Genomic DNA, 27,396 nt, shown 5'->3' with positions numbered 1-27,396 from the left:
TCCTTTCAAGATCCAGTTTTCACAGCAAAATTGGCACAAGAAGTAAATTATGCTCACCGCCATGAAATCTGCCAGCGTACTATCAATGTCAGCCGACTGGTTATGTTGAACTTTTGCAGATGAACGTTGGGAGTCTCCAACATCATCTTCATCACTGTCCTCATAGGCTCCAAGCAAGGACAGTCCTTCTACGTTTGAGACAATGTAAGTTTTGTTTAGTCATATCAAGGATGAAAGTGGTGAAAAACAACAACAATAACAAAAAAAAGCTGAAACCCAAAATGGAGGATCAAGAATTTTTTTAATTCTAGAAGCGCTGAAATGCAATCTGGGGCTATTCCAGACCATAAACTCCAGTGAGTGAGCAATCATTTTGGTAAGAAAAAACAAAAAAAACAAAAAAAAAAAACCCTTGAACTTGAAAGACTGAAAGAGTTAATGAAAATAAATTTCTTGGGGCAATAACAGATGAGAAAATCAGTTGGAAACTACACATGAAATATATACAAACCAAATTGTAGAAGTATTTCAGTGTTAAACAAAGCAAAACATGTTCTGGATCACAAATCACTCTGCATCCTACACTCTTCCATTGTCTTACTGCATTTCAATTACTGTGTGGAGATCTGGGGCATTAAATACATGAGTTCAATAAAATCAGTAACTATTCTTCAAAAAAAGGGCAATATGGGCCATTCATAATGTCACTATGAAGACCATACTCACTCACTCTGCTTAAAGTCAAAACTATTAAAATGAACAGACATAGCAAAATCCAAACAGCACAGATCTTGTACAAAGCAAAAAAATATATTTTACCAAAAAACATACCAAAATTGTTCAGAGCTCAAAAGAAGGGATATTAATTAAGCGGGGAAAAGCAACTTTAAAATTAAGAACATCCATACAAACAAGATTCTGCATTTTATTATGTGGTGTGAGACTGTGGAACAGTGTGGGTGAGGAGTTAAAGCAGCATCCAAACATTCAACATTTTAAAACAAAATATAAAGAATGCGTTTTCACAGGATACAGGGATGAAGTAGGGGTGTGAGCGTCACCAGGTGTTCACAGGAAACCCTTATTTATTTCTATTTATTTATGTTCATTGTTAGTTGGTTTAATGTTTTCTGTTGTCAGGTTATTTTTTGTCTTTGTCTTTTTCTAAAATTGTATTGCAGCATTACTATTATTATTTCTGTTGCTGCTATTACTATAATTATTATTATGATTGTTGTTAACTTCTTCTTCTTCTTTGTCTTTCGGCTGTTCCCGTTAGGGGTCGCCACAGCAGATCAGTTATTAACAATAGTACTTTTAAGGAAACAGGGAAGGGCTTTGATAAGTTTAGACCCACTACTTTTTGAACAAACTTGTTTTACTGTTTATTAGGTTATGATTACAATACATAAATAGAAATAAGTAAACGTTACAATTTGTAATAGATTTGACGCTAATGCTAACTTTAACATATACAACTATAAACTGTTTCAGAAGACCATAAGAAGTCAGTTTAACATAAAAAGGTAAATACGAGGTATCTTATAAAACTAACCTGCAGTTTTATAAAAAAAACAAAAAAAAACCTATATGATTTGATCGACATGCGATTACACCAATCATGCTTGAAACCTGGTGCGCATGCGCGAGTTTTTGTGTCGGTGACGTCATTTCCCTGTGGGCAGGCCTTGAGTGAGATGTGGTCCCGCCCTCTCGGCTGAATTCCTTTGTTTCACATGCTGCTCGAGACGGCGCGCGTTGCTTTATCAAACTTTTTTCTGGACCTGTGAGGAATATCCGAGTGGACACTATTTGAGAAATTCAGCTGGTTTTCGGTGAAAAGTTTAACGGCTGATGAGAGATTATGGGGTGTTTCTGTTGCTGTAAGGACTTCCCACGGAGCGGGACATCCTGCAGCGCTTCCAGGCGCCGTTGTCGGCCTGTTTCAAGCTGAAATCATCCTAATTTAAGGCTCTGTTGACCCAGGACGTCGTGAGAGAACAGAGAAGATTCAGAAGAGGCATGAGTTTATGCGGACATTCCACTGTTTAAGGACATTTTGTAATGAAAGACGTGCGCAAATTCGCCGAGTCATTTCCGTGACGACTCGGTGAATCTGTGTGCGCCGCGACAGGAAAAACACCTCCGTGTTGAAAACCATTTGTAAAATTCAGGTGGCTTTTGATGGCTTTCAACAAGTGAGTAACTGAGAAATTGTTTAACAGCTTGGGCATGTTCCAACTTGTCCGTTAGGTTTCCAACGGAGGTGTTTTTCCTGTCGCGACCCCCCGCGGTCGGGTCCGGCCCGACATGCGACTCTGCCCGCACGTTCTTTCATTACAAAATGTCCGTTAACAATGGAATGTCCGAATAAACTCCTCATGCCGACTTCTTCTGAAAGTTCTGTGTTCTCTGACGACTTCCTGGGTAAACAGAGCCTGAAATGTGGAAGTTTTCAACTTGAAACTGCGAGACGCTGCCGCCTCGAAGCGCAGATCGCCGTCAGGCGCCGTGGGCCGTCCTTACGGCGACACTACCAGACCAAAATCTCTCATCAGCCGTTAAAATTTTTACCGAAAACCAGCTGAATTTATCGAATGGTGTCCACTCAGTTGTGCCTTACAGTTTTGAAAAAATTTTGATCAAACAAAGCAGCAGTCTCTGAGCCATTCCTAAACAATGAAAAAAAATCGACGAGAGGGTGGGCCACTCCTCACTCAGAGACTGCCCACAGGCGAATGACGTAACCGACAGGCGTGAAAAAACTCTCGCATGCCCACGAGGGTTCAAGCATGTCTGATGTAATGTAGAAGAATTTTTAGGTCCTTATTTGAACTATGATGAACTATCAAGTGTCCTGATCCGAACTGTATGTCCTCTGGCTGAACTAGCAGGTGTTCAACCCCAAAAAAAGGGCTCTATTAGTCATTCAGTCTGTCAGGGGCTTTCCAAGGCCTTTTAGGTGCTTTCCCGCAGGCCACGTGCGGGGGCCTCAGGCCAGCTGCACCTGTGGCTGAGGCCACATGCGGGGGGGCCTCAGGCCAGCTGCACCTGTGGCTGAAGGTCTTTTAAAAAAATCAGTTGTAAATCCTTCACGTTTTAATGGGAGCGTTTGTCACATTGAAATAATGGCCTAACACCTGCTTAGGGTTCACTAGAGGACGCTTCCAATAGAAAACCATGTCTTGGGAATGAAATAAATAAAAAAGTCGAAGGAGGAGCGATGCCCGCGGGTCTCCAATAAATAGATGAGCGCGGTTGTCACATATTCAGTCTCTCTAGAGGACTCAGTTTGTCTAAGCTCTGTGTCGAAGGCTTAAATAAACTTAAAAACTCTGTGCATTTTATCTTGCTTAAGGCTGAATTATTCTAAAGTGTTGTGTCCTTTTCTAGCATATCACTTGCAATTAGTTTGTGTTATCTAAAAGACGACATCCCGAGAAGACTAAAGACGAACCACGACAGAACTTGGCGAGCCAGCTTCAGGAGAGTCCAGGGGCATTCCGGCAGCCTGGGGCAGTCCAGCTCATCCCTCCAGACCATAAATAACAGTGATCACGACTAAAAGGTAAGCAGAAACCTTTTGTAACTTCTGCACGATCTGGAGGAGTGAGTCGGGATTTCCGCCCAAGTTGACAGGTGATATTTTTTAATTGCCTCTTACCCAAAAGAACCTGGACTAAGAAAATTGATAAGAGACTAAAAAAAAGATAAGATTGAAAATTATCAGGCCTTGTAGATAAAATGCTCAGAAGGTGTGTGTGTTCCCGGGAAAAAGAATGTCTGTGTGAGTGAAAGGTCAGGAATGTTCATGAACTCTGGTGCGGAAAAGAGTGCGTGGAGAACTAACCTGGATGCTTGGGGAATAATTGGTGTTGAAATTCGTTACTAACGTGCCGGCTGATAGCATGCGCTGTAGGGGTTAATTTAGGGGAGTATACTGACAAATAGATACAAGGTAATACAAGGTTATTTAAAGAGTTTAACAGAGACTGAAGTGAAATAAGTGAGAAAAAGAGTTTAACAGAGAATACGTGCAGAGGAAGCACAAGATAAGCGCCTGAGGGGGCGCAGTAGAAATACCGTACGTGATAGAGATTTAAAGAGAAAAGTGCAAAGTAGCACAGCTGACAGTAAGTAAAAGAGCTCAATAAAGGATGTCATTTTTGAAGAAAAGAGAAAAACAAAAAAAAATATAAAATAAATAGAGAGTTAGTGCAGAATACATGAGAATTAATGAAGCAGAAAATAGTGCAGTAAGGCACCAAATACACGCTTGTGGGGCGTGGGAGAAGAATAAGTAATTAAGTATACAGTAATATGAGTTTTTTTTTATAAGAAAAGAAAAAGAGTATTTTCAGTGCAAAGGCACATTAAGCTCACGAGGAGCTCAGTAAGTGGAAAAAAAAGTAGAAGAAAGTGCAGAAAGGCACAGGATACGCACGCGAGGCGCGGTAAGGCGTAGAAGTAAATGAAATATTGTACGCTCAAAGAGTAGCTTGTTAAGAAAAAAATGAATAAATAAATAATATATGAGTTGCTGGCAGCTGTCTAACGTGAAGAAGAGATACATATTTAAACAGAACACATTGGTGTTAAGTGATTAAAAAGGTTGTTTAAAGCCGCGGAGTGAAAAGTGGCAGAAGTCTAGATAGAGATATATAGAAAGTTGTTTTTAATAATTTTTGTGTATAAAGCTTTTGAAGATTGGTGTGTGGGAGAGCGGAAAGTAAGCGGGGAGTTGCAGGCAAAGCTGTGAGGGCTTGCAGGCTGGCTGACATACAAGATTAATGTGAAGAGTAGGTACGAGGAGGAGGTGTTTAGACCCAACAGAAGGACTTGGGAGGTGCATGACAGGCAGAGAGGAAAGTGTGAAACAGAGACAGTGAAGAAAAAGACAGGAGAAGAGACTGCTATGTAAATACAGAGAAGGTAGATATTATTTCAAAGAAAGAAAACTAATAAACAAACATAGCAGAAAAAGACGAGAAGCAGAAAGTTAAAAAAAATTAGAAGGAAAATAGAAAGTCGGGAGCAAAGACATTAGGAAGTGTTAGCGTTGTAAGAGGAGTAAAGAAATAAAATTGGTTATAAATCAAAAGAGTTAAAGCTTAGATTATAGTGAAAAAGCTGACAGACTGATCAATGCTTGGGACAGTCATTGATGGGAGACTTAAGTGATGATGAAATAATACTCCCAGAACATTACTTGACTGACGGAGACATCGAAACCCAGGGAATCAGGACACATTTTTGGCGGGAAAGGACCTATTTTGACAGGGTAGGAGCAGAACATTGGCAGGACGAACAAGAGATCAATCAGAAATTATGGCAGATTACTAAGGTAATCAATCTGAAGCAAAAGAAAGAACAATTCCCTCTAATTAATTGGGAGCTGCTGATAAGACGTCTGTGGCATCAGGGTTTAACCCTGTGGCTGGAGCTGCTTTGTGCTGATCCTAATAAAGAAATTAGCATACCATTAAATCATTTAATAACACTGCCAACCGATCCAGGTGAAGAAATGTTTCCTAGGTTGACTCTGACTGTGGTCCCAAGGAAGGTTCGGTGGGAAACGGGTAAATTTTTGTATTTAGTTAAAGAAAAAGAAGACGGGCATAACAGTTGGAAATTTAATCCTTTTAAGGGTTTAAAATACAAAACAGGTGTTACAGCCGGCAAGTTATTGGTCTGGATCAGGACAGCCCCTGAGGGACTACCAGAACACCATAGAAACACCTCACATAGCGTTTGTCAGGGTTACATGGGTAACTCTCAAGGTCAAGGTCGGGAAAGTACCCCGCTAGACTTAGTACTAAGAAAATATCCAGGAAAACGCACTAAGGCCAACCAATGTATGAGAAAGTGGCACAAAAGGTCACATGGGGGCAGGCAATGGCCTTTGGAGGGATCATTTGATCCGGTGATGTGTGAAGCAGTTGCGGTAGAAATACAGAAAAAAGAAATTAAAGATCAGCAGAAGAACGTGAATAACAACAAAAAACGCACTGAAGAAAAGAAGTTTTGGCCTTGTTCAAGCAGGAAGCACAGAGGCTACAGCAGAAAAGAGAAAAAATGACAGAGGAAAGATCCAAAAAGACTAAAGCCAGTGCACCGAGCTGGGAAGCAGAGCCACCCCCATATAAACGTCATGATATGGGAAGGACAGCTGGACAATTTGTATTAGGAACTCGTGAAGAGGACCAAGGCATGGATGTGGAGGGCAAATTCACACTGACACTAAAAGCTCGAGAGCCACAAGGAGACAGGTCCTCGGCCTGTCAAATGGATCATACAGGGTCTCCAAGTCCAGAAGTAAGTGGTTTCCCATCACGACCAGTAGGGGGGAGCCACAAATAACAGTGACACGGAGGCAGACGAGGATAAAGAGAGAGACCTGAAGGCTCCGCCTGCACATCGAGGTCCACTGAAAACCGTCCCCTCCCACCATAAGTCAGCCGACTGGACCTTCACAGGCTATAGAGGCTCCGAAGAGTGGCACAAGAGCTTCTGTGACACACTGGATCTGGCCAGAAGAGATAATGAAGAACTAGCTGAGCAACTTCGGCTAGCGAAGGAAAGAATACAAAGACATAGGGACGCCGAGGAAAGAAGAATATTACAACAATCGACGCCCAATCAAGGGAATCACATTATAGAGCCACCCACCCGAAAAATTTCTGGTGAGATCATCATTGAGAGTGCAAAAGAGGCCCGACTCAGGCAAAGACAACAATGTGTAGCCAAAGACATAGCGGCTTTAGAACAGAATATAACCAACTGGATGGACTGCCTGGAACCAGTCAGTCGCACTCGATCTGGAAGACAGTATGGAGCCCCCACAGAAGAAGAGGAGGACGAAGACCTCATATGCCCATTGGTGGTTAGAAATGGTCATCATGTGTATACCCCATGGAGCTGGACAGACATGGTGGGGCTGGCCAACAGGCTGCCAGACATCACCCAAGGAGCTGGGAGATGGATAACTGCCTTAGAAGAAGGCACTGCAGGGGTAACCTTGTCTTTAGGTGACATAAAAGCCTTGCTAATGCATGTAATGGGAAAACATGACACTGAAGAATTAGCAGGAAAGGTTGGACTAACACAAATGATGGGCACTAATAAACATGATGAAGTCCCCTTTAATCGCTATAGAAACTCCATGTGGGAAGGACTGAGAAGAAAGTACCCTGAGGTCTTGGATCCCTCTAAATTGGATGATGAGGAGTGGACACCTGAAGAGTGCCCAAAGAAGTTCCTGCACCGATTCCAGAAGAGATGGGCGGAGGAAACAGGAAATGCATGGAACCATTCTCCAGCAACTGAAATCCTGTTTAAAATAACTGTAAAAAAGGCTCTACCAGATGAGGTTCAGAAAGCCCTAGATGGAGTCGTGGGACTATCAAAATGAATTGGGCTTTATACTCTTGAGCATATTTGTCACCATCTTGAAATCTACAAGAAAGAAAAACAAAAAGAAGAAGATGCAGCAAAATCCCTGACGAAAAAATTGGTGCAGATGCAGTTGGGAGAGCTAACCAAAGTCAAGAAAGAAAAAACAAAAGACCCAGGCACCAATGATGACCCCTGTTCCTTCTGAGCCGGCAAGCACAGGCCTTATGGCAAACACTGCTGCCACCATACAGGCACCTGGGGTAACAGCCACACAGAGCCCCCAAGGAGCAGCAGGGAGCACTCCTACAGGAGAAGTCTCAGCACCAGTGGAGCATCACTATCACTACCATAGCACTGGCACACCCGGAAATGGACCCACCTACAGTCATGGGTGGAGAGGAGAGTCACGGAACTTTCAAGGTCAAAGAGGAGGGTGGCGAAGAGGATCTCGCCAACCTTCATTTGGAAGCAGATTCCAGAACTCAGCTCCCAGGAACAGTCAAGCGGGACCGCCTATGGGACCAACACCCCCAATAGGGGATCAACCCTCTAATGAGTGTTGGAGCTGTGGACAACCTGGACATCAAATGAGAAATTGTCCGGCCCGACCTTGGGTTGGACCCTCTGCCTATTGGCAATAGGGGGGCCTAGAGAAGACAGAGGGGGAAACGGTGGCATTGGCTATTCGATGATACCTAAGGAAGAGCCAACCGTCACTGTTATATACAAAACAGAGATTTCCCTTTCATGGTGGATACAGGGGCAACATACTCTTGCATAGGGAAAATGGGCGCTCATCTCCCCCTCTCTGGGTCTGTAATTAAGACCATCGGCTTCTCTGGGAAAACTCAAATAATACCGTTTACACGCCCACTTCCTGTAACGATTGCAGGAAAAACAATTGAAGCACCCCTGTTATACTCACAAAATACACCTGTGAATTTGCTGGGAAGAGACATTTTATGTAAGCTACAAACCCAGATAGTGTGTACCCATCAAGGACTGCAAATACACTTTCCTGACGAAGCACTCACCAACATTATGGTGCTTATGGACATGGAAAACAAGGTCCGACCTGTGCAACCCATGGTATACTGGCTGAAGTTACAACCAGAAAATTCAAATCTTCAACTGGAATGGGAAAAATGGAAGCCCTGGGCAGAACAACACTATGAAGCAGTATATACACCTAGTTTACCTTTACATGTCACCCTGATGTTCGATGCCAAACAAGAACAAACTGACTATGCATGCTGCTGGGATGCATTGATGAATCAACGGCTGTTTCACATAACCACCACAGAAATTTATTTAGGCCCCAAGGGGCCACAGCTTCTGTCAAGCTAACTTCAGCTGAACAACAATGGTATCAAGTGCCGAATGCCACGCCTCATGTGACCCTTTTAGTCTCAGAAAAGTACGAATCCCATGACCTAGGTCCAATGGTAAAGACAGCCTCAGAAGTTGAAGAATGGCAAAACATGGAAAGTCCACAAGTACATCTGTCAAAAGACCAGCAGTTTATACAAATTAATTTAAAAGTAAATGATGAGGCTATAGCTCAAAAAGTGGAGCTCAATCCTAGATCAGAGGGACAGATGGTGTTATCGGCCCAACAAGAGAAACTGTTAGAACAAATACCACCAGTGGTGTGGTCCAAAAGCAAAACAGATGTAGGACTAGTAAAAACAGCCTTACCAGTAAAAATAAAAGTAAAACCGGGAGCAAAACTGCCTCACCAAAGGCAGTATCCATTAAAACCTCAGGCTATTGAAGGCATAAAACCAGTAATTAAGGGACTAATGGCAGCTGGAGTTTTAATAAAAACTGCAAGCCCATGCAATACTCCTATCTATCCTATCCCTAAAAACAATACCAAAGAGTATCGGCTGGTACATGATCTGCGTCCTATCAATGCAATAATAGAAATGGATGCACCTATAGTACCTGATCCGCATACTATACTATCAAGCATCCCTGCTGGAGCAAAATGGTACACAGTAATCGATCTGTGTTCAGCCTATTTCAGTGTGCCTGTGCACCCAGACTCACAACATTTGTTTGCATTCACATTTCTGGGACAACAGCTAACGTATACACGGCTACCTCAGGGACTGAACCTGTCCCCAGCCATCTTTAACAAAGTCCTGGCTGAAGATTTACAACACCTTGACATACCCAGTACATTGGTGCAATATATGGATGATCTCCTTATTGCATCAGAGACTCAAGAACAGTGTGAAAAAGATTCATTAATTGTATTGCATGCATTGGCAGATGGAGGTCATAAAGTAAGTAAGGACAAATTGCAGTTCTGCAAACAACAAGTAGAATACTTGGGAAGACAGTTGTGTGGGACCACACGATGTATAGCCCCAAGCCAAGTGGAGGCTATAATCAAGGCTCCCAAACCCCAAACAGTGGGACAGATGCTTTCATTCCTTGGGATGGCAGGGTACAGTCGGCCGTGGATTTGTGATTATGCTATAAAAACTGCACCTTTGCGTGCCATGATTAGAGCAGTGGGGCAAACAAGCAATGCAGCTCTCCTCGTCTGGACAGATGAGGCAACGGGAGCTTTTGAGGCCCTAAAAACAGACATGCAATCTGCTCCCGCGTTAGGTAACCCAGATTATGGGAAACCTTTCCATTTGTATGTTACTGAAAAAGCTGGATATGCATGTGCTGTACTAATGCAGGAAACAAATGAAGGAAAACAACCATTGGCCTATTATAGTACAAAGCTTGACAACATTGAAACAGGATTGCCACCATGCTATCAGGGTCTAGCAGCAGCTGCCTTTGCATTTCAAAAAGCATCATCCATAATCATGGGACATGCAGTAACGTTGTACACGTCGCATCAGTTACATGCCCTGCTAACCAGTCAACGTTTTGTCTTAACACAAGCTAGACGCACTGGATATGAAGTTGTGTTGTCCCGCTCCAGAAATAACAATACAACGTTGTCACACGGTGAATCCCGCCACCAAATTGACCACACCGTTAGATGGTACTCCACATAACTGTGTGGCAGAGACAGAGAAATTTTTGAGAGCCAGAGAACATTTGTATAATCACGCCATAGATGCAGATCTAACCCTGTTCGTGGACGGCTCATGCTTTCGGGATGCTGCGGGATTGCATGCGGGTATGGGGATAGTTAAACTAAACACGGATGGCGAGACCTTTGAATTAATGGAGTCCCAAGGAATTGATCAGCCTTGTTCAGCCCAACTGGCAGAAATCAAAGCCTTAACTATGGCTTGCCAGATAGCTAAAGATCAACGCGTTAATATCTACACAGACTCAGCCTGCGCTTATGGCGTATGTCATGTACATGCGAACATTTGGAAACAAAGGGGATTCCTGAGAGCAGATGGCACCCCTGTCACTCATGGAGAAGCGATTTCCCAACTGTTACAAGCTCTCCAATTACCGTCTGAGGTAGCCATCATTAAATGTGCAGGTCATCAAAAGAATAATAACATCATAGCTCAAGGTAACAACTTAGCAGATGACGCAGCTCGCAAAGGAGCACAAGGAGAAAATATGTTTCCCCTGCTAACCATCCAAGATTGTGCCCCACTGGTTTCACTTGACGCACTGATAGTGGCTCAAAGTAGGGCCAGTGGAGAAGAAAAATGAATGTGGGTTAAACGAGGCGCTATTGAGACACGCAGTCAGGGGCCAGCGGACAAGCTGTGGCGCAGTAGTCATGGACATTTTGTGTTACCCACCAATTTATTACAACATGCAATCATTTGGGCCCACGGACCCAATCATTGTTCGCGAGTCCAAATTATGAACAAACTAAAAGCTGTCTGGTGGTCACCATACATGGCAGCTACAGTGGACCGTTTGTTGAATGAGTTTGAGGTATGTGCACAGTACAATGTCCGGAAATCATTCACAGCCCCTTTAGCCCACATTCCGGTCCCTGATGGGCCATTCAGACATCTTATGATGGATTTCATAGACATGGGAGCTGAAAACCGAGTTAAACGAATGAGATATGTTTTGGTAGTGATATGCAGATTCAGCCGATGGATTGAGGCAGTAGCCTCTGCAAATCAAGACCATAAAACGGTAGCCAAATTCTTGTGCCGAGATGTCTTTCCAAGATTTGGCATTCCAGATACTATCTCATCTGACAACGGTAGGGCTTTTGTAGCCAAGGTTACACAAGAAACATTCAAACAATTGGGTATCAAACAGAAGTTTGGGTGTGTTTATCACCCTCAATCAAATGGGGCGGTGGAACGGGCTAATGGCATTTTAAAGAACAAACTAGCAAAAATCATAGCAGACAGCAATGGCAAACTAACCTGCTGGATGCGTTGCCGCTTTGCTTATTGTCAATGCTCTCACAAACTAACCGACTAACCCATTTGACACCATTTGAAGCTCTTACAGGTCGGCCGTCGGCCCTATTCCATACCTGAGAGGACCCTACGAAGACCATCGCTGGAGCAGCTACAAGAACGAATGGAATAATATCTGAGACAGTTAACCCAAATACACAAAACTATCTTTTTTGCAGGTCAAAGGGCTACAGAAGACAGAGAAGCAGAGATTCCACTCGAAAATCAGAGCATCCAGCCTGGTGATCTGGTTTACGTCAAAGTGTTCAAAAAGAAGTGGGACAGGCCCCGCCGAGAAGGTCCTTTTAAAGTTATTTCTTGCCTCACGTACAGCAGTCAAAGTAGACGGTAAGGACACTTGGTTTCATTTAAACCACTGCTGTAGGGTTGGTGGCCCAGCGCCCCTGCGGCCTTCGGCAAGCTCGTCTTGGCAGAGCCGCCGGGCCAAGGGGGGGAAGCAGGAGAAGCCAGAGACCCTACAGCAGCACCGAGGGACGGCCACGCCTCCCTGCAGCCAAAAGAAGCACCGAGGGAAGGCCACGCCTCCCTGCAGCCAGGCGAACACCGGCCAAGGCGCTCACAGAGACTGATTGACAAAGACGACGCCACAGCTTCAGAGAGTAGTGGATCCCTGCCAGATAGAGCAGCGACAGACTCAGATGCAGACTCAAACAACTGGAGACGCAGGCCAACAGACAGACAATACAGACCGACAGGCCACAGGAGACATCAGACTCGGACAGCAACTTAGTAGATTTACCGACAGAAGAACCACAGGAAGTACAACCCAGACAAAGCACAGATACACCACACATCCCTAGTGACAGCTCATCTAGTGACGGCTCACTCAGTAGCACATCTAGTAGCACATCTCAACAGTCATCAGAGCAATGATTAAGGAATTATTCAAGGGATTGACAATACTACTGGTGGTCAGTATGGGAGAAAATAGACATCCAAAACATACAACGGACTGTGCCGTGGCCATGGCCGCAATAGCAGCTAAACAAGGCATTCTAAACACAGGAAAAACATATAATTTGGTATACATTAAATCAAAAGCCTACAAGAACATAGGAATACAGGGAAAGCTGGGGGATTACATATTAGGCGAAGCCATTAGCATCAAATGTGAAGAGGAGGGAACACTCAACATAGAGGTAATTTGTGATAAAAGAGGATGCAGGGAAACCAAGCAAGACGTAACTGTTACAGTACATGAAGCCACAAAATGGGTGAAAATCAAACCAAGGAAAAAGAGGACAATTAGAAGCCTAGAAACAAGCAGTCACTTAGGGAGATGGGATCCCAGTACAGACCTAGCCCGCACACAAGGGTTGAAGACCAATCTATTTTACCAATGGTTGAAATTTTCGGCTAGGCAGATCAGTGAAAAGCCGTGCATAGCCTGTCACCGGAAGGGTGTGATACCTCAGGCTAAACCCCTACCTGATATCAACAACTGTTATAGGAGTCCCCAACATAACTCAGACCAAGCAGAATGCTATACACAATGTGTTATGAAAATGGCAGTAGGTGATGAAAAATATGCTGCCGACAGTAAACTTTGTCCAGTGCCTCTAAGTATAGAAGGAACCGTTCCACCTATGATTAAAATAGAGAAAGGGATGATACACCCATTCTGTATAGCTAAAGGCTTAGTAGCACAATACATAAGCGATTGGCAGGTAGGGACGACCCAGTCAAAACACCACATACAGTGTATGCAAAAGCAGCAAGAATACAAACCGGCCAAAACAGCATGGAACATTACCGTCTGTCACACCCTGCCAGCAGCAGGCATACAGTGTGAACAAATAGTACCGGCCACAGGGGGGTCTGTAATTGGACTGAATCTCACCCATGCTTCATGGGTATCTACTCCAAATTTAGCTAAGGGAACGGCACCCTTAGCTGACATCTTTTGGATATGCGGACAAAGAAGGAAACTCCTCTCATCGCTGTCCCCTAATTGGAAAGGCCTTTGTGCTCCTGTGATGCTCACAGGAGCTATAACAGTAATTGAAATGCCAAATTCAATACAACCCATGCCACAGAAACTTCGTAAGAAACAAGAGGAATAATGAACTTAAACAGACTACAACGTCACAGTAAGAAACGGGATACCAGAAGGGATACCCCGACAGTTAGAAGCCATAGACAGTAGCAGAGTTAAAGCAGATGAAGACGCGGATAAATGGGATGGGCATTGGCTCTGTTCGGGGTTACTCCAAAAATCCGTTCTAGGTTCCAGGAGGTGCAGTGGATTAATTACTTGTGGTATAATCAGCAAAGATACCTGAACTGGACTTGGCAGCAGGTAGGAGCCTTAACCCGACACTGCACGCCACCTCGCTAATGACAATGCAAAATAGATTAGCTATCGAGATGATGAGGCTGATGAACAAGGAGTTTGTATTATGATCAAAGCCACCGAATGTTGCACAGCTATTCCCATGGCGTACAGGGGAAGACGGAAATTTGACAGAGCTCTTAATCACACTTGAAGAGATGCAACAGGAACTGTTAAGTAACTCCATAGGAGGGAGAAATGAAACTGACGATTCTGGATACATTGTAGGGAATGGAATGAATATTGGCCCACTGTTTTCACTGTTTGGGGCTCTAAGGAGAGGGTGGATATCATGGAAAGACGGTTATATCAGATAGGTGTAATCTTGCCACTAACAGGGGGTGCGGTCTTGCTGGTAATATGTTGTGGTATTCCCTTGATAAATTTCTGGTCCAATAAATTGATTTCATCCACAGTAGGACAGCTCCCACTGTTAGCCATCCGAGCCTAGAAGAAAGCACAAACGAAATAGACAGAGAACCAGAATATATGGAAATGGATGAAATACCAATTATCCTCCCGACAGCCCCCAGCTCCCTAATATTGTGGCGTATACCCCAGATAGGGAAGGACTGGGATGGACCGTGCTTGGTGATATTATAGACGAGGAAGAAGACATGCACGCACATTTACATTCACACACATGCACCCACAAAAATGAGGGATAGGCTAGACAGTATCTGAAAGAATGACATGGAGCTGTAATATGAACGTATATGTATATTACTAGGACACAGGAGTATGGCTGAGCGACCAGACTCCCCTGATCAGAGACCTATGCCTGATCTGCCTCTATCAAGTCTGATTGGACTCTCAGAACCGTTTGGAGAAGAGGATATACAGGAGGGATGGTCGAGACATGATGGTCGCCACAGCCGCCTTCCATCCAGCAGCATAAACCAGTTGGCAACAGAAGGATCTTCATCGTTCCAGCACCTGGCGATGACGGCTTCACAGAATCTGCCTGCAGCAAGAGTCGGCCCAAGGACTCCACCATCACCTGAAGGACCTTTTGGACTCGGGAACACACCCCTTCCGCAGATGCCATGGAGACAGTCACATGTGCCAGTGGCAACGATACCCCTCCAGGGGAGGCAGCCAAGGTCGGCCATATGCAGCAACTGCCCGAGTGCATCCTAGACCTAATTCGCTGCTAGGACCTGTCCCCAGCTTTCCACCCCCAAGGCAGGAGGAGAGATATTCTGATCAGCCCAGTGGCCTCTGGAGGAGGATCAGCAGGGGTGGACCTTAGCCGAACTCACCCACCAGGACAGAGGGGAGCTTGTACAGGCTGCTAAATGCCCAGAGTTTCCCAACCACTTGCCTGTGCGACATCAACAATACTCCCCCCACACACGAAATGCCTTCCCCCTTGTACTTCCTGTCCCCTGGACTGCACAACCTTAATCTGGTCATGGTCCACCCCACTGGACATGGCAATCTTGGTTCGAGAGCTTCGTCTTCCACAAGAGTCTGTTCCAAAAACCTTGGAGCAGCTCCTGCCCCTCACAAATCACATTCCCCATGGACTATTTGAGGAAATCATGCCACAACTGAGTCAGACAGCTGCATACCTGTTAAGGGATACACCATGACAATGCCAACATCTCTTGTGCTCAGGAGGGCCTCCATACTCAACTGTGTGGTCTTCAGTCTAGTATGGGACATGCTAGCCAGCATGATGGAGCAGATGGAAAGGGAACAGCTAGGGCTGGCCACCACCACCCTGAATGTGGGCAAGAATTCTCTGGGGGCCCTGTACAACCTGGCCAGCAGCACAAGGAGCTGGAAAGATCCATCAGAGACTGCACGACTGTCTGAAAGCCAGAATTCCTGATCCTTCCCCACTACCCCTGAAAGGCCAACTCCCCATATTCCCCAACTTCTCCCAAACTTCCGACGCTGAGTAAATGCCTGGGAAGCGCGGACTGACGTAATGGCACTGAACACGGACTATGATCTTGATTCTTGAGTTTGAATTGCGGGGACTGGTTTCAGAAATCTGAGTGTAAATAAAAACAAAGGATATATGTTAGTACGAAGGTCGGGTAAATGTCTGTCCTTACCATCATCTGCGTAACACAGATAAAGCTAAATGCGTACACATAGATATCACATTGCAAAGTTATAAAAAGGGGACCCTTACACGGCGTGTTTGGAGATTTAGTAGTAAAGATGCACCATAGGGACCCCTTTTTTCTTAAATTATAGCATGCCTCAAGAGACATGCATCGCCTAAATTTGGCGTCTGGCCAAAAAGGGCATTAGAAAACAAGCTGAAAAAGAAGAAAAACAAGTGGAAATGTTGAGAAATGGCCTATAATGAAACCATTATATGATTGACTAAGGCAAATGACTTAAGGCGGACATGAAGGGAAACCATTTATTGTGTTTATCATTTAACTAGACATAGCTGCGCTAACCTTAGAATAGTTTTCTTGATTGGTCGACTAAATAGTGGTAACGTAGGGGTTATTTGATGCATTTAAGTAATAAATGTGTGACTCTTTAACAAAATAATATGTAGAACCAAGTATAATGGGTTGGAGCCTCTGGTTGAGTGAGACAATAGATGCCAGAAGATGATTGGTTGCACTAATGTCAATGTAATGCCTTTACTTTGCCATGATTAAGAGGTTGCTGTAACTTGTTTTATGTGGCCATTTTAAGTGCCTTGAATTACACCAAAACTCAATGTTTGAATGTCACCTTGCGTTGATATAATCCAGCTAATTGCTCACCTTGTGCCTTAGTATGTAGGTTCACCTGCACTTCAATATATTTACCGTGTGAAGTATCACTGATATTCATATCCGCACCAGAGTAATCAGTAAGTCGAGTGATGTGTTTTTCTTTCTTTTTTATTGCAATGCACAAATGAGGATGTCTTGTCAGTAAACAACCCAAGAGTATAGTTGATGTAATGGGACTCTTTCGAGTCCCAGAGGAGGGACTGTAGAAGAATGTTTAGGTCCTTATTTGAACTATGATGAACTATCAAGTGTCCTGATCCGAACTGTATGTCCTCTGGCTGAACTAGCAGGTGTTCAACCCAAAAAAAGGGCTCTATTAGTCATTCAGTCTGTCAGGGGCTTTCCAAGGCCTTTTAGGTGCTTTCCCGCAGGCCACGTGCGGGGGCCTCAGGCCAGCTGCACCTGTGGCTGAGGCCACGTTCGGGGGGGCCTCAGGCCAGCTGCACCTGTGGCTGAAGGTCTTTTAAAAAAAATCAGTTGTAAATCCTTCACGTTTTAATGGGAGCGTTTGTCACATTGAAATAATGGCCTAACACCTGCTTAGGGTTCACTAGAGGACGCTTCCAATAGAAAACCATGTCTCGGGAATGAAATAAATAAAAAAGTCGAAGGAGGAGCGATGCCCGCGGGTCTCCAATAAATAGATGAGCGCGGTTGTCACATATTCAGTCTCTCTAGAGGACTCAGTTTGTCTAAGCTCTGTGTCGAAGGCTTAAATAAACTTAAAAACTCTGTGCATTTTATCTTGCTTAAGGCTGAATTATTCTAAAGTGTTGTGTCCTTTTCTAGCATATCACTTGCAATTAGTTTGTGTTACCTAAAAGACGACATCCCGAGAAGACTAAAGACGAACCACGACAGTAATCACACGTGATTCAAATCCATATGGTTTTTGAAAAAAATAATAAGGTCGGATACTTTTCTAATAGACCTCGTATTACTTACTGGCGTATGCACTTTAAAGTTTAGCGGGGAAAAAATTAAGAGAAAAGGGACCACGCTCACAGCTCAGAGACACTGAGGGCCCCTTATTACCTGCCCAAAGTGCCTGATGAAGAGAGAGAGAGAGAAAAACAAAACAAAACACAAAATTCAGCACTGAACGTTTCTTGTACTTTTTACTGATCACTGATCTCAAAAATGACCCAAACAACTGGCAAAAAAGCGGAAACCAGCCAAAAATTTTTCCATTCGTGTCATATGCTCACTGGTTTTGTTTCGAGAGACTACAACCCCTGGCAAAAATTATGGAATCACCGGCCTCAGAGGATGTTCATTCAGTTGTTTAATTTTGTAGAAAAAAAGCAGATCACAGACATGACACAAAACTAAAGTCATTTCAAATGGCAACTTTCTGGCTTTAAGAAACACTATAAGAAATCAGGAAAAAAAATTGTGGCAATCAGTAACGGTTACCTTTTTAGACCAAGCAGAGGGAAAAAAAAGTGAATCACTCAATTCTGAGGAAAAATTATGGAATCATGAAAAACAAAAGAACGCTCCAACACATCACTAGTATTTTGTTGCACCACGTCTGGCTTTTATAACAGCTTGCAGTCTCTGAGGCATGGATTTAATGAGTGACAAACAGTACTCTTCATCAATCTGGCTCCAACTTTCTCTGATTGCTGTTGCCAGATCAGCTTTGCAGGTTGGAGCCTTGTCATGGACCATTTTCTTCAACTTCCACCAAAGATTTTCAGTTGGATTAAGATCCGGACTATTTGCAGGCCATGACATTGACCCTATGTCTTTTTGCAAGGAATGTTTTCACAGTTTTTGCTCTATGGCAAGATGCATTATCATCTTGAAAAAATGATTTCATCATCCTCAAACATCCTTTCAATTGATGGGATAAGAAAAGTGTCCAAAATATCAACGTAAACTTGTGCATTTATTGATGATGTAATGACAGCCATCTCCCCCAGTGCCTTTACCTGACATGCAGCCCCATATCATCAATGACTGTGGAAATTTACATGTTCTCTTCAGGCAGTCATCTTTATAAATCTCTTTGGAACGGCACCAAACAAAAGTTCCAGCATCATCACCTTGCCCAATGCAGATTCGAGATTCATCACTGAATATGACTTTCATCCAGTCATCCACAGTCCACGATTGCTTTTCCTTAGCCCATTGTAACCTTGTTTTTTTCTGTTTAGGTGTTAGTGATGCCTTTCGTTTAGCTTTTCTATATGTAAATCCCATTTCCTTTAGGCGGTTTCTTACAGTTCGGTCACAGATGTTGACTACAGTTTCCTTCCATTTGTTCCTCATTTGTTTTGTTGTGCATTTTCGATTTTTGAGACATATTGCTTTAAGTTTTCTGTCTTGACGCTTTGATGTCTTCCTTGGTCTACCAGTATGTTTGCCTTTAACAACCTTCCCATATTGTTTGTATTTGGTCCAGAGTTTAGACACAGCTGACTGTGAACAACCAACATCTTTTGCAACATTGCGTGTTGATTTACCCTCTTTTAAGAGTTTGATAATCCTCTCCTTTGTTTCAATTGACATCTCTCATGTTGGAGCCAGTCCACTCTCTAAGGTGTGATCACTCCTTTTTAGATGCAGACTAATGAGCAGATCTGATTTGATGCAGGTGTTAGTTTTGGGGATGAAAATTTACAGGGTGATTCCATAATTTATTCCTCAGAATTGAGTGAGTCCATATTTTTTTCCCCCTCTGCTTGGTCTAAAAAAGTAACCATTACTGACTGCCACAATTATTTTTCCTGATTTCTTATAGTGTTTCTTAAAGCCAGAAAGTTGCCATTTGAAATGACTTTAGTTTTGTGTCATGTCTGTGATCTGCTTTTTTTCTACAAAATTAAACTGAATGAACATCCTCCGAGGCCGGTAATTCCATAATTATTGCCAGGGGTTGTAATAACCAAATTTCACCTCCAGCCACAGGAGTCCATTTTTTATATGAACTGTCAAACAAGAGTTTGATTTCACACCAGATAAGGCAAGAAAACACCGGCCATTAGGGCAGCAACTAATGATTATTTTCAAAACCACTATTTCGGTAAATTAGTTTTGATTAATGGACGAGTTGTTGGGCCCATATTATGTCAGAAAATTGTGAAAAATGCCAATGTTTTACAGAGCCAAAGATGATGCATTCAAATGTTACAATCTGATGATATTCAGCTTACTGACACATAGGATTAAAGCACCTGAAATAAACCATATAGTATTCACATTTAAGAAGCTGAGAGCACAAAATTGGAATGTTTAAAAAAAGATTAATTGATCATCATAATAGTTGTCAATTAATTTTATGGGCCATTAACAATCATTGCTATTATTCAGCATTTGCTTCCAAAAGAACATCTTTAATAACAGGAAGCTCTGTTTTATACAAGTACATGTGTGGAAAAAGGCTGCATATTATCGCAGTCCACCACACACGCCATTACCTGTGGCCTTCACTGCCGGAGCCTTCATGTTTGTGTGGCTTTCTCTCACAGCTCTGTGTCCTTCACCCTCCTGTTCTTCTGCAAATAGAAATCATTCCAGATGTTAGTACTGGCCTTCAACAGGTGGCTGCATCATGCTAATTACATAGCTACAAACATTCAGATGAAAGTTATTCAACTATTTTGTTTTAAAGTTCAACTGACAATTATTTTGTAATAATATGCATTCTGTTGTCTTGAAAATCAATAAATAAATTGAATGATTTAGTTGTGACCTTAACACACATTATACTGGCAAAACAGCTGAAATGCAGCAATCTCAGCATGATATCAAAGAAGTACAGCAGCAGACTGGCAATGCAGCTTGAGGTGAGGCGCTATAGGGGCTCACCTGCAGCCAGACTGTAAAATGAGTAGGTGTGGGCTCCGATTTCTCTTCTAGTTGGTATTTCTTCTCGTGTAGCGCTGCAGATGTGCGCTTTGATTTTTGTTCAAGTTTAACCATGAAGCCGGCGCCAATTCTGCAAAATTATCCAATCCAATCCACCTTTATTTGTATAGCACATTTTAAAAACAACAAGGTTTCCAAAGTGCTGGACAACAGATAAAATATAAAAAAATAAAATAAAGTTAAAATATATTATCAACTAAAAACAATTACTTCCAATTTCAGTAATTTCAGTGTATAATTGTTGATGTTAAAGCACTTTGCATTTAAATTTTTGGACAAAATGGACATTTGAGTTGATCGTTATTCTTTTACCGGGATTACGCACGCACTGATCTCGCACCAAGCCCTGGGAGAAAATGACAGCATAAAAACCATAAATCATATAAATTATAATAACGGGTTAGTTATGTGTTGAAGGACTGTTTGTTTGCAACAAAAGAGGCGTTTTTGGCTCCCTAATTTTATGTTTTGTTTTTTTTTTCTTTCTTTTAGTATGCATCCATCGTAATTAGAAATAAAGGTAATTAGTTAAAAAATATTATTCTTGAATAGCACACAAAAACGTATCGGTATATTTGTATAAATTACTATTTGAGTTATCAAGAGAGCTTGCCGAACTATTAGCTTAGCACGCTAGCTTACGGCTCAGCATGTTTTAATCGTAAAATACTTCCGAAAGGACAGTATGTTATCATATAGCTTTTACTGCGTATTTGTAATTACTACTATATAAAAACCCAGACTTTATTAATTTAGAGATAACACCTAAATACCGCCAACTATTTCCATTTCAAACCGACAGGCCTACTCTTATAATGTCCTCGCGGTTAGCATGATCGAGTTACCCCGCAGCTAACTATGCTCGACAATCGAACGTTAAAAACTCACCATCAGATCCTGAACCTACTTCATCTCTCTCGCCAACCCCGCGAAGTCCCGAAGGGGAAAGCTGAAGGATAGTTCGTCGGCCCACCGCTAAACCCGCGACGCGACTTTTCTTTCCCATCCCTGCGTGGCCGGATACTTAATGCCCACTGCGTTTCGAGTGGACCCTAAGTATAGAGACAAACACTAGAGCGTGTAGCCGCCATGTTTTGTGGGTAAAATGTGCTTGACTACACCTAAACAAAGACTGGCAGAAGCTGAAAAGTCCGTGCTTTCACCATAAACCGCCATACAAAATGCCACACAGACACAAATTAAGTGCGGCTTTCTCTGTTTTCTTCCATACGGAATTATTCCAACCACAAGACAGAGAACTCCTGGTTTCTGCAAGTGTCGGAGCCACCATCTTTGCGAATGACTTTGATTAAAAAAAAATCCCAGCATGATATCAATTTTTGTTACATATCAAACAATGTCTGCAAAATGTGGTGCTTTTACAATATGAAAGCACGCACATGGCGATATTTTATACATATCTGCCCCGCTATTGTTTAAAATAATTGTCTAAATACTTATGGACCGGACTCCAACATGACACTGTGAGGCTGACAGATGATTAAAGATTTATTCAGTAAGAATGTCATGTGAAATACTGTCCTTTTAAAGGGATAATAATGTGGCCATATGTCAAAATATTTTTTCACAACTTCACTGACAAGAGACTTACCATTTTGAATAGTGCAGCAGCTAAGAGAATATTTAGCGCAAAATCATGCAAACGGTGATACAAGCACCAAAATTCGCACAAATACTCCTTAGATATTACTTTTTTGAACAAACTGACTGGCCACTTGAATTTTCAATAGGCGGCCAGGTAGGGGTCAATTGAAGAATTACACAGGGGTCAAAATTATAAATGCTCAAATCATTTTGAAAACTACACCACATTATTTGTCTGATCGTAAAGATTCCAAAAAGGTATAGTTTGGACTATCTATGACTGAATGATCAGGAGTTATGGGGTAAAAACAGCAAAAATGGTGACAAAGGTCACTTTCAGTTTGTACAGGGGTCAAAAGTTAAAGTTGCTCCAATTTTGGTAAAACATGATGCAAATTATTAGTTGAGTTAACAGGGTTTTAAAAAGGAATAGTTTGGACCATGTATCATGCTTAGTTATCATGTTACAGGGTAACATATGTCACATGTCAAAGAATCCAATGGACGTTGACATTGTTTGACCTTTACTTTGGAGACCAAACATTCAACACAATCAAAACTATTCCATTTATTAATCCCATTAGCTCAACCAATAATTGGCATCACTTTTTACCAAAATTGAAGGAACTTTAACTTTTGACCCCTGTACAAACTGAAACTGACCTTTGTCACCATTTTTGCTGTTTTTACCCCATAACTCCTGATCATTCAGTCATAGATAGTCCAAACTATACCTTTTTGGAATCTTTATGATCAGACAAATAATGTGGTGTAGCTTTCAAAAAGATTTGAGCATTTTTAATTTTGACCCCTGTGTAATTCTTCAATTGACCCCTACCTGGCCGCTTATTGAAAATTCAAGTGGCCAGTCAGTTTGTTCAAAAGAGTAATATCTAAAGAGTATATGTATCAACTTTAGTGCTTGTATCACCATTTGCACGATTGTTTCAGTTATCTGCTGCACTAGAAGCACCAGTGAGGACAAAAGCTCCAACTTTGTGCTCACATGAGGTCACCCTGAAACAGTGCTGCACCTTTTTGGCACTGCTCACACACCCGTAAATTTTGGCAAAATTTCAGTAAATTTATCATTGACCATGTCTGAAGAGATTTAAATTTATTATGGGAAAATGTAATATTTTGTTTTTTAGAGAACATAAGAAGTATTTTCTGATTAACCTTTTATTACTACAGACTATTTTTTATTCATAAGTGTAAATTCAACAGCAAACCTAATTTTGTACCTTTCCTTAAAGAGACTGAACAATATGTCAAACTAATTTCTAAATCAAGTAACCAAAAGGCGATAAAAACTGTCATTATATGTACCTCCTTGAATATTTTTGTTTGATAATCCTGGACAATCCTTTATTTGTTCTGTTTTCTATGTTGTATACTTGCTTGTTTTTTTTTGTTTTTTTTTTTTGTTTTTTTTTTTTAAACAAAACTTTCCCTTCACAAGATGACAGCCAGAAACACCCTAGTGTATTTTATTTGTCTGTGCGTTTGAGGTTGTGACAAAGACAGCTAAACCACTTCCGGGTCACACGGTTTTTTTGGGTTTTTTTTTGGCATGTCGCGATGGTAAGCTATCGAAGTTACGATTATACGTCTTTTAGAAAATGGCAGGAGTAATTTTGTTAATGTCGAGTCGCCGTTATTAATAACGATAGCTAATATTTGGTCGGGGGTTGTGCGCTTTGTTTGAGTTAAACGGCCATGACGCGGCAGATTAAGGAGACGTCGTTGAGCTGTTTGGAACGGGACCCACCCAAAAGGTTCCTCTGAAGCGACAAATGCCTGGAAGAGACACGATGACCAGTTCCATGGGAGCAGTTCTTGTGTGGCTGCAGGATGTGGCCGCTGTTACTCTCCTCAAAGCCAGGCGGACTTTACTCCAGGCTGCTCTCCTCCTCTGTGTCCTTGTTCTGATCCTTTGGGTGTCCATCTTCCTCTATGGGAGCTTCTATTACTCCTATATGCCCCCTGTCAGCTTCTCCACTCCTGTCCACTTATACTACACCTCAGACTGCGATGCTGCAGAGTCGATGCTGTGTTCCTTTCCCATGGCCAACATCTCTTTCCTGAAGAACAACAGAGATCTGGCGATGGCTTCTGGTCAGCCTTACCGCATCTCTTTGGAGTTAGAGATGCCGGAGTCACCGGTGAACGAACAGCTGGGGATGTTCATGATCAGGATGTTGTGCTACACAAGAGGTGGGAAGACGGTCTCATCAGTGGGACGTTCCACAATGCTGCACTACCGCTCCAACCTTCTCCAGACCTTGAGCACGTTGGTGTTCTCCCCTCTCCTGGTGACGGGGATGTCGGAACAGAAGCAGCTTGTGAGCGTGGAGCTCTTCTCTGAATACAAGACAAATTCTTCCCAGCCCATCGTCGGGGCGGTCATCGAGATCCAGTCCAAACGAGTGCAGATCTATTCTGCTTATCTTCACATCCATGCGCACTTCACCGGAATACGTTACCTTATGTACAATTTCCCCTTGACATCGGCAGTGATCGGCGTGGCCAGCAACTTTGTCTTCCTCAGTGTCATTGTGTTGTTGAGCTATCTGCAGTATATATGGGGAGGGCTCTGGCCTCCAGACCATGTCAGAATCCCAGTCATGCTGGGAGAAAACTCCCGTCTCCAGCAGAGAAGAGTGGAAGCCCAGAAGCAGATGGAGAGGGTAAACTCCAAGAAGGAACTTGATGGTCCCAGTCTGATTGGTTCTGCGGATGAGGTGCTTAATTTTCCAGCAAGTGACACGGCACCAGAGCAGGTGTCAGGGAAACATTTTACAATCGCAGATGTTTCTGAGGCCGATGTACCAGATACCAAAGAAGAAGATCCTCTTCAGTCTGACGGGGATGAGGAGAAACACATTTCTGATGTGTTGTCTCCTGGTGACACAACCCTCCGACAGAGACCTGGACCCTGGATGAGCCTATAAATGTAGCTGCTTGCATGCTGCTGGAGGTCACATGTCCTGTATGTTGCCCAACTCTCCCTGCTCCACCCACCTAAAAAATTCAGGTGTGCTTGGGAACACAAGACGACTTGACTAACAATTAGAGCCTGACAGATATATTTGTTGGCTGATAATATCAGCTGATATGAGCCTTTCATGAACGTATCGTATCTGCATTATTTTTTCCGATATAAAAACATTTATTTCGCCAACTAAACAATGCAGAAAAAAAACACTTTTGACTGTTGAAAATAATGTCATTACATAGTTTGTCCAGCAGAGGGCGGCGCAACAGCATTGTTTACAATGATGTCAACTATCGTGCAGGCACTTAGGGAGTCACGAGGGGGGTATTGTGCAGATTTGTCTCAAATCTAGACCAGAATATACCTTTTTCATTTTTAGAGGGTGCCAAGCCAAGTGCTCACTGGTGGCCGCTGTATTGGTCAAATCCAAGATGGCCACCAACTTCATAACTGCTCATGAATGAAGGCACTTTTTATAGTTTTTACAAGAAACAGACAAAGCAACCAGCTGCCAGAGCTTTTCAGTCAGAGTGGGTGTTTTACAGCAACAAGAGGCAAGTGTTCACTATATTGCCAGCGTAGGTGGGGCAAAAATAGATGAGAAGGCGATGCAACATGGCGACTGCCACTCCTCGTGAAGGCAGTGTGATGTACGTTGGTTGATTGTTGGTTATATTTATAGCTATTTATTATAAAGTTGAACATCAAGTCTCAAACACATTTCTTTGTCATAAGGTTTGATCACAAAATGTTATGAATCATTACCATTTTAAATGTATATATCAACAGATATATCAGTATTGTACTTTTTTTAGTCCCTAATATCTGTGTAAATAATACATGTATAAACAATCCGTGTCGGTTGAGCTCTACTCATGAGTTGTGGCTGCAGCAGATAGACATGGATAACATGCAGAGCAGGGGACCTCCAGGAGGAGGGTCGGTGACCTCTGCATCAGAATATATTCTCCTGCACCACATGCTCTTTTCTCTGCCGGTGCACAGTGATTCAGTAAGTGCTGGTAGATACAAGCAAACCCACTGTTAGACTTGACTAAAATACATATTCATGAAAATACGTTCTTTAGCTGCAAAACCAGAGTTTATTGTCTTGTATTCCTTTGACCTCACTCTGACCTCAGCTCATTTAACAACCCCTGGCAAAAATTATGGAATCACCGGCCTCAGAGGATGTTCATTCAGTTGTTTAATTTTGTAGAAAAAAAGCAGATCACAGACATGACACAAAACTAAAGTCATTTCAGATGGCAACTTTCTGGCTTTAAGAAACACTATAAGAAATCAAGTAAAAAAGATTGTGACAGTCAGTAACGGTTACTTTTTTAGACCAAGCAGAGGAAAAAAATATGGACTCACTCAATTCTGAGGAAAAAATTATGGAATCACCCTGTAAATTTTCATCCCCCAAATTAACACCTGCATCAAATCAGATCTGCTCATTGACATTGACCCTATGTGTCTTTTTGCAAGGAATGTTTTTGCAGTTTTTGCTCTATGGCAAGATGCATTATCATCTTGAAAAATGATTTCATCATCCTCAAACATCCTTTCAATTGTCCAAAATATCAACATAAACTTGTGCATTTATTGATGATGTAATGACAGCCATCTCCCCAGTGCCTTTACCTGACATGCAGCCCCATATCATCAATGACTGTGGAAATTTACATGTTCTCTTCAGGCAGTCATCTTTATAAATCTCATTGGAACGGCACCAAACAAAAGTTCCAGCATCATCACCTTGCCCAATGCAGATTCGAGATTCATCACTGAATATGACTTTTATCCAGTCATCCACAGTCCACAATTGCTTTTCCTTAGCCCATTGTAACCTTGTTTTTTTCTGTTTAGGTGTTAATGATGCCTTTCGTTTAGCTTTTCTGTATGTAAATCCCATTTCCTTTAGGCGGTTTCTTACAGTTCGGTCACAGACGTTGACTCCAGTTTCCTCCCATTCGTTCCTCATTTGTTTTGTTGTACATTTTTCGATTTTTGAGACATATTGCTTTAAGTTTTCTGTCTTGACGCTTT

The 27,396-nt window shown here is 42.5% G+C and overlaps 2 protein-coding genes across 2 annotated transcripts in view; one reads left to right on the top strand and one right to left on the bottom strand.

Moving 5' to 3' along the window:
- Positions 1-21,789, bottom strand: part of fnbp4 (formin binding protein 4) — a 43,850-nt gene extending 22,061 nt beyond the window's left edge. The window contains 3 exon segments of the mRNA XM_034177014.1: positions 58-188; positions 20,291-20,368; positions 21,630-21,789. Coding sequence (XP_034032905.1) covers positions 58-188; positions 20,291-20,368; positions 21,630-21,747 — 327 coding nt within the window. The 5' untranslated portion in view covers positions 21,748-21,789.
- A 2,133-nt stretch (positions 21,790-23,922) lies between these two features.
- Positions 23,923-26,420, top strand: LOC117516120 (seipin-like). Its single transcript, XM_034177020.1, has one exon. It carries the CDS (start codon positions 24,143-24,145, stop codon positions 25,298-25,300), a length of 1,158 nt encoding a protein of 385 aa, XP_034032911.1. The 5' UTR covers positions 23,923-24,142; the 3' UTR covers positions 25,301-26,420.
- The last annotated feature ends 976 nt before the right edge of the window (positions 26,421-27,396 follow it).

This window comes from Thalassophryne amazonica, chromosome 8 (genome assembly GCF_902500255.1).
Source record: "Thalassophryne amazonica chromosome 8, fThaAma1.1, whole genome shotgun sequence".
Taxonomy (NCBI): domain Eukaryota; kingdom Metazoa; phylum Chordata; class Actinopteri; order Batrachoidiformes; family Batrachoididae; genus Thalassophryne; species Thalassophryne amazonica.
Note: the sequence above shows the minus strand (reverse complement) of the source record. Positions and strands in the feature narration are given on the sequence as shown.

Excerpts from the sequence above, each read along its gene's own strand:
- LOC117516120 (XM_034177020.1), top strand. The coding sequence starts at position 24,143 with ATGCCTGGAAGAGACACGATGACCAGTTCCATGGGAGCAGTTCTTGTG.